This window comes from Sander lucioperca, chromosome 11, assembly GCF_008315115.2.
Source record: "Sander lucioperca isolate FBNREF2018 chromosome 11, SLUC_FBN_1.2, whole genome shotgun sequence".
Lineage (NCBI taxonomy): Eukaryota > Metazoa > Chordata > Actinopteri > Perciformes > Percidae > Sander > Sander lucioperca.
The window spans coordinates 27701759-27709574 of record NC_050183.1 but is presented as its reverse complement, the minus strand read 5'-3'; the positions used below and the strand labels follow the sequence as shown (position 1 = coordinate 27709574).

At 47.4% G+C, this 7816-nt stretch overlaps 1 protein-coding gene across 1 annotated transcript; it reads right to left on the bottom strand.

Annotated features, from left to right (window-relative positions):
• Positions 1-348: 348 nt before the first annotated feature.
• Positions 349-7395, bottom strand: myoc (myocilin). The gene is made up of 5 exons (XM_031311527.2): positions 6625-7395; positions 3504-3569; positions 3328-3420; positions 1080-1291; positions 349-983 (listed from the first exon to the last, which is right to left on the bottom strand). The coding sequence occupies exons 1-5, from the start codon at positions 7115-7117 to the stop codon at positions 402-404; spliced, it is 1446 nt and encodes a 481-aa protein (XP_031167387.1). The 5' UTR covers positions 7118-7395; the 3' UTR covers positions 349-401.
• Between the last annotated feature and the right edge of the window lie 421 nt (positions 7396-7816).

Below are 7816 nucleotides of genomic sequence, written 5' to 3'. Positions count from 1 at the left end.
GTTTCTGTAACTGTCATGACTAACTGACTAACTGTCACTAACCCCCACCCCCTCCCCCAACCATCTTGTCGGTGATTGGCTGGAACGTGGTTTGTTGTATTTTGGTGCATATCCTGTGCCTCTAGTGTTTGTTTGACGTTTACGACCCCTGTGTTGTCTCCCGAGACCGGGCTTTTTCACAGTGTATTCAGGGGGCAGGCAGCTAGCGGATCAAGGAGAGATGCCTACGATTTGAGACAAAAATGAAATTGCGCTGAAACCATGCAGGAACTCATAGTGCACCTTTTAAAGGGTCCTTGGCATGAAAAAAATATTGAAGATCCCTGTTCTAAAGCTCTTGAGTCTGTGAAGCAGGAACAGGTGAGCAAATGTCACTTTTCACCAGTCACTCATGGGCGACTTTAGATGGCCTGCTGGCGAGCCAGCCTTAGGTCATAGGACACCATGTGGTAGTTGTCCCAGGCAAACAGCTTCCTCTGAGCCACGTTATAGTCGATCATGCTGTTGTAGCGGTACTTGTTCCTAAAGGGGATGGCTATGGACTTCCCCTGGCTGGTTTTAGTGTCATACATGTAGTTGATGATGGTGTCGGGTGCCGTGTAGCTGGCCACGGTGTACAGCTTGCCGCAGATGATGAAGGAGTTGGCCACAGAGTTCTTCCTGATGTTGGTCTCCCAGCTCCTCTTCACCTCCAGACTGTTTGGGTCCAGCTGCGAGATCACAATGGCTCCTTTGGCCTTGCTGGTGGAGTAGACGGCCCACAGCCCCTGCTCATCCACAGACACGTCGATGTCCGTGTAGCCGCCCCAGGAGTAGGGGAACTGGCCGTGGAAGCCGGCGTGGGGGAGGTCCCGACGGGCTGCGATGCTCTCAGAGGCCAGGTCGAAGCGGATGAGGGAGCGGCTCCGACGTCTCTGGTAATACAGAGAGCCTCGGTACAGAGTGGCGCCAGTGCTCTCCACCAGCTCTGGCAACAGCAGGACCTGGCATGGGAAAACATAAGACAATAACTAGGATTGACCTGAGATTTTTTTTTTTTGGCTTATTACCATGACGAATATCACCCATGTGACACCGACCTTGGATGGAAAACCTTTAGAGAGTTGTTCCATGTCGTCGTACCCAAACAGCTGCCTGACGTCAGAGCCTATGGTGTCGATGCGCCAGACCATGTTGGGCCCATAAGGGGAGACGGCCTCAGGGTCCTGCATCCAAACCCCATATTTACCTGCTATGCTCTCAGCCTTCCTGTGAGTGACCGGCTCACCAACTGAAACCAACTCCCCACAACCTGCAGAGGGAGAAGGGGAAACATGAGAGAGGGAGGGAGACAAAGATTTGTGAGACACATTTAAAAAAAAAAGGTATATAATATAATCATGACCGATCAAATTCGTCTAAAAGCTAGACAAGAGCTTTGAATCCCTACGAGATGCCGTATGCTGACGGTTGCAGGTGGGTTTCCCTATTTTTTACTAACTGGTCTTGTGTCCGTTTCCCCTTCAAATGAGGTTTCCTCTGGTCCTGCCCTCTGTGGTTGAGGACTTAGGTTATATTTAGGCGTAGGCGCCACAGATATGACTGGTTGGGATCAGGTCTTAGGTTGGGGGAACACAGCAAGGGGGTTACACGATCTTAAAAAACAATCATCCTCAATTCAAATCAAATTCGTTTTTTTTCAGGAAAAACGTCAGGACACAAGTCACACGTTAAGTAGCACACATTAAAGGGATCTACATAAGTCCATTTCCGGCCGGAGGGATTTTTGCAGTACCTAGAACATAACATTCCTAGAACCCTTTTTTTTTCTCGTGTTCCGACTGGACCAATTTGGGGATTATTAAATTCCTCTAACCACAGTTCCTGTAACTCTTTCATGTCCTACTTCAGGGCAGGGTCTTTTCCCTTTTCCGCATAGGAACCCTTGCTGACCTAGCGACATCTGAAACACAAACAGTACATATTCTTCACTGTCTGTTGCAATTTGCCTACATAGGCCTCCTCCATGCTGGTTTGTTGTCGTATGTGGCGCTTAAGTCAAGTGACGACGGTATAAAGACCGTTGCCGTGCTTCCTTCACTCCCTTACCCCTCCTACCAGTTCCTATGGCCACTTGGCCAGTGCGAATGCAAATGGTGAGAGTAGTTAGTAGATCTCTTTAGAAGTGGACTGTTCCTATAACTACGTTCCTGCAACTACTTGGTCGGAAAGAGGCTATAGACGTGGCTGAGGGACGATGGAGGTCATCCAGAGCTGGTCAGGGCTAAGGTCTTCATTTCTCATCATGGAGGCAGACAGCAGGTCTAGAGATGCTGCCTGACGTCTGTTGGCCTCAACATCACCATCAGAGCAGCAACTGGGCTACGACTCATCCTGGGCAGGGACTCTCCGCTGTATGTCTTACTGGGAAAACGATAAGGCCGGCTGTATATTTACCACTTCCTAAAATACACCCTTGCTCTCAGGTCCAGGACGTAGCACTGGATTAATGGTTAGATAGGAATAAGTCTTATAAATACACTGATTACCATGCAGCTTCCCTGTGGCGCAGTCTTGCCAGAGATAATATGACTTCACGTGGTGACTGCATGTGTATTTTCAGGATCTCCCAAACAATCAAACCTGCAGAGAGCCTTTCAGAAGCACAAGCTATGGTGTTGGGAAGGGGGGAAGGGGGAAGGGTAAGCAGTGTGTGTGACACCCTTGTTAGGGGTGCTTTCCCTTTACATTTACGAGACAAACGTGAAACTCGGGCAGGCCCTCATACCTACGGATTGGCATGACTCTGGTATTCTCGCCCCAAATGCTGCAGTATTAATAGCAGTATTTGCTTTGAGGCTGTCAGCAGGGGGGTGGGGGGTGAGTGTCATGTTTTCCAGGTCGGATGGACAGAGGGGGAGGATGGAGAAGGAGAAGGGGCGAGTGTAAGCTGCCAGGATGAAGTTTTTAAGTGCCTGACAAACGCGTTGAATGCATTTCCTTACTTAGTCTTCCTCTTCTCTGCCGTTTGCTTTGCGTGTTATATTTACCAACTATCAGTGGAATAGCATGAAACTGGCCGCAGGAATGTGTATCACGTTGACGGCGTGCCCGAGCACATGCATGCACAAAGCTGTGAGTATGTATGATACAAAAAAAAGAAAAGGAGAGCCATTATCAACGTTTTCTCATTTTCAAAATGTTTGTAGGTAAGAATACAATTTACAAATGATGTCAGGAAAATGTTAAAAAAAAAAGTTTGCAAAATCCAATGGGCTGAAAGATCATACTAAGCCACTCGTATGGTCCTGTAAGGGAGAAATGAACAGGAATAATTCAGACAGAGACCTGTGTTGTCCTCAGATCCATCTGGAGCGGGTACCTCTGTCACCTCTGCCTTCAGCTCCTGGAAGCCTGCAGGTCCAAACTGCCACTCTGAGTCTGACAGGGAGAGATGGAAACATGGATTTAGTTGAATAACAAACAATCTTAGTGGAGGTGATTCTGCGGAAAATGTGTCCCACCTCTCAGACTGCTGCTGTCTCCCTGCCTGTTGGGCCTGGTCATCAGGTGAGACATCGGTTTAGAACCTAAACACACACACACACACGCAGAGTTCAGTGATTTCTGTCGCACATTTCACATCGCAGCTTACAATAGTTATGATAGTGTTTGTGTACCCAAACGTGGCTGGTACTACTGACAGCAGGGAATGTGACAGCAGGAGACAAACACCCCTGAACGGATTCCCAGCTGCTCCGGAGTCAGGCAGTCGGTAGATTGGCCGGCGCATAACACACACAGGACACCCATCCCACCCCAGCACTGTCAACTTCACGTCCTCAAACCAGTCGCTTGGCCCTTCCTCCCCTGTATCACTGTCAGGTATCAGCCTGCTTCCCCTTTATTCATTCCTCCTCTTGTTTCTCCCCTTTTACCCCCCAACCCTGTCCTTATTTCCCCATTTGGTTCCTACCTGGAAAGTAAACAATGTCAAACAATGTCTGTAAACTGTATACTCCTCATAGGCATGGAGATACAAACATTCATGAAAATATATACTGTATATATAAAGTGTGTGTTTGTGGTCCTGTGTCCATGGGTGGCTATTTCTATGTGTGTGTGTGAGCACGTGCCTGCTTTGCCGTTGCACGTGCAGTGTCCGGTGATTTGCTGCGCATAATGAGCCCTAATGATGCCGAGAACATTAACATTAAGCGCTAGCATCTGGAAGCTGATGTTGATTCTCGGCGTTGACGAAGAGGAACGGGAGGTTGGGGCAAATGACGAACACCAGTGACATGGAAAGGTTGCTATGGTAAAGGTGAAGGTTGAGCCCATTTAACGGTTTGTAAAGAAAAGGTCAGAGGAGTTTTGAGGGTTCCCGGGGATTTGCTTTGGGGCTGTTCCCACAGGACACAGCCATTCATCATCATCATCACAGGTAAACAGCCACATTCTCTCACTGCCTTTCCCCCAGTATGTGTGTGTGTGTGTGTGTGTGTGTGTGTGTGGGGGGTGTGTGCCATATGTGCCCTCATATCCTGCCTATTTGTTTGCGAGATCACTGAGCAGAATACCATAAACGTCACAGACAGGACGGGTCTTAATTTCCCAGAGGAGGCTCAGCCAGAGGAGCCAGCGGCCTAATCAACCCCTGCTTACAGAGTTCAGCAGAGCTGTTGGCTCTTATTTGTGTCCAGTCCTCCACACAGTTCAACTTAGCATTCCCATAATATTTTGCAGCATTTTGCATCTGGGCATTTATATTCATAATTCAGGGTACAGTGTATAATCAACAGATGGAAGAAATACATTTCCATTTGACTCGGAATTAGCCACAATCTGGCCATGTAGTCTCTCTACTTACTGCCTGATAAGCACATTGATTCAAACATCTTAGGAGTTCATTGAACATTATTTATGACTGCATTTCCTGCTGGACAAATACCATTACCATATATCAGCTAATATATTTTGAGAGGCGGTTGTTACTGAAAGTCATAACCACAGCTTGAGTTATAAACTTGTAAAAAGAAAATTCTGTGAAAGTTACCATACTTTGGCTTTAATCCCCTCCCTGTGGTTCTGCATGCTGTCCTCTCACTATGATCTATTCTACATCTGCCTCTGAACCCGAGGGGCCCTCTCTGTGTATTTCAGTCTGCAGGTGCAAACATGAGGAGCTTAACAGATAACCTGAAGTATGCAGAAGATCTCTTCCGATGCAGAGGGAGTAGAGATGTGTCCTGGACGGGGAGATGGCAGGGAAGGATTTACTGCTGCTGGCAACCTCGGTGTTACGATTAATAGGCTACACACAGAGCCAAGAGGGGAAACAGAGTGATGACTTTACTAAGAAAAGAAAAGTGGGGGGTGGTGACCAACAGGAGATGGTGGGCGAGAGGAAGAGAACAGAGGCTAATTAGACAGTTTGGCCACTGCAAACAAATACCAGATACCAGAGCTTGCCCTTACTGGCTGCAAGATAACTCCTTAGCTTTGTGCAGCCCTCTCACCCTTGGAAGTATAGCCTCCATCCCCACCAGCCCTGACCCACCAGGTGTCATCAAAAGCCCAGAGATGAGACCCCTGGCACGGAACCACCACTTCCTGAGCGTGCATCACATTTCAGACCCCCACCCACCCTACTTGGCTATTCTCGCCCTGCTCATCATGCAGAGGGAAACACCGGTAATAAAGACAGCAGGATCTGCTCATAAATACTGAGCTGACCCTCTTTGGCCTGCCACCATCCCCACTAAATGTAGTCAGGGAGCAGAAGCTGAGTGTCTCTCTGGAGACTAATATTAGTCTGGGGGGCAACCAAAACATTAACCACACACACACACACACACACACACACACACAAAAGGTACATGCAACGTTAGGGTGGTCACACACTTTATTCCCCTGTTGTCTTTAAGAGGATTTGTGCAGGAAGAAATGGTGTCAGGAGGAACCTGATCTTTATATATACTTTTATATATATACCGTATATTTATATCTGTACATAGTAGTTAAATGTTTATGGTTTACCTTTGTCCAGGTTTCTTCTCCTAGTTTTTTTTAGCTGTATGTCTATTTCTGTGTATGTACATTAAGAGCAACGGTAACCAGAGTCAAATTCCATGTATGTGTACACATGCTTGGCCAGCAAAGCTAATTCTTTGTCAGCTTTATCTCTGTTGCTGCAAGCAGTGCGCACACACACACACACACACACACACACACACACACACACACACACACACACACACACACACACACACACACACACACGGGACCCATGTGCACTGGAATTTTGTGGGGCTCTGTACGTGCATGGTATTCCATACATACATGACACTTATGCGTCATCACTTCTCTGCTCCAATTAACCCATTATCCTTCAGTCAGAGTCACAAAATACATATTTTAACAGAAAGACAGCCTGTCTGCAGAAAATGAGGTAATCTAGTTGTGCATATTAATTGCAATAAGGATAGGGAGGATTTAAAAATATAATAAAACATATTTGCACAATTATTTAAAAACTGGGAATTGATTAAAATTAATTTTTTATAAACAAATGTTCTATAATGTCATTCAGCTTTGCACATTTTGTGTATGTGTGTGTGTGGTGGTTTAGAGTGTATTTCTTACCCCCAGCAGGTCCCGTCAGGCCACTGACCTGCACAGGGGGGCTTGGTGGCACGATGGGGGTCTGTGGCAGACAGGGTTTGTTCCTCAGCCTCTCCGTCTCCCTCCTCATCTCCTCCATCCTGCGCTGAAGCCCCTCCAACTCTTGCTCTAGACGCTCTTTCTCACCCTGCAGCAGGCTCCTCTCCCCCGTGGCCCGGTTCAGCGCCTCTTGAAGCCCAGACTGAGCTCTGGCTTCGGCCCCGGTCCCTTGGGGACCCCCAGTGTCCCCTCCAGTGAGCCGGGCCACCAGCACCTCCAGGAGGCTGAGTCTAGCCTTTAGGTTCTCCACCTCGGGGCCTCCCATCTGTGGGCAGCTGGCCTCGACAGGGCTGGGTACACTGAAGGTGTACTGGCATCGTCCACTCCGGTCGTTCCCCCTCCACAGAGCAGCTCGGTCCTGTGCGTCACCTCGCAGCAGAAGACCACACATACACAAGGAGAGAAGGAGGAACATACTGCAGACGGTCCTTCCACACAGACAGATCAGAAGGTTACTTTAAATTCTCTCTCTGAAGAATCACTTTCTTCCTTCTGTCCAGTTTTCTTTTATTTGCCAACTCTCAACTGGAAATCTCCTTTAATCATTTACTCATTTCCAGATTCCTGGTGATGACTTTCTTTCTTATTTCGTCTCGCTCTTTTCTCAGGTAGCTCTTCTTCTTTTTCTTCTGTCCGCCCCTCTTCTTGTTCTCTGTCTCTCCTCAGTGGACAGGTCGCTAACACTGAGCTCTCTCCAAACAGCTCACAGATATTTATACAATCTGGAGGGGAGGGAAGGAGGGAAAGAGGGCAAGAGAGGAGAGGTGAGAGGGAGGGAGGGAGGGAGGGGAGAAAGGGAGAAAACTGGGGGGGCTAAGGAGGAAGGAGGGAAGAAGAAAAGAGAAAAAAATAGGATGCTGGTTGTTTTAAGGACAAAAACATCCTATTTTTACACAAATCTGTCTTCTGCAAATGCTGTTTTTATTAATTTATTTAAGGGTCCAACATGACAGCTCTGTCTTTTAAATTTGTTTTATTCAACCACTCCAATGAAATGTATTCATATTCACTTAATTTCATTCATGTCATTTATTATGTATTCATTCTATAGAAACATCGTCTGACATGTGTGATGCAGTCCCGTGTGTCAAAGGGGATTTGGCTGAGGTTTGGC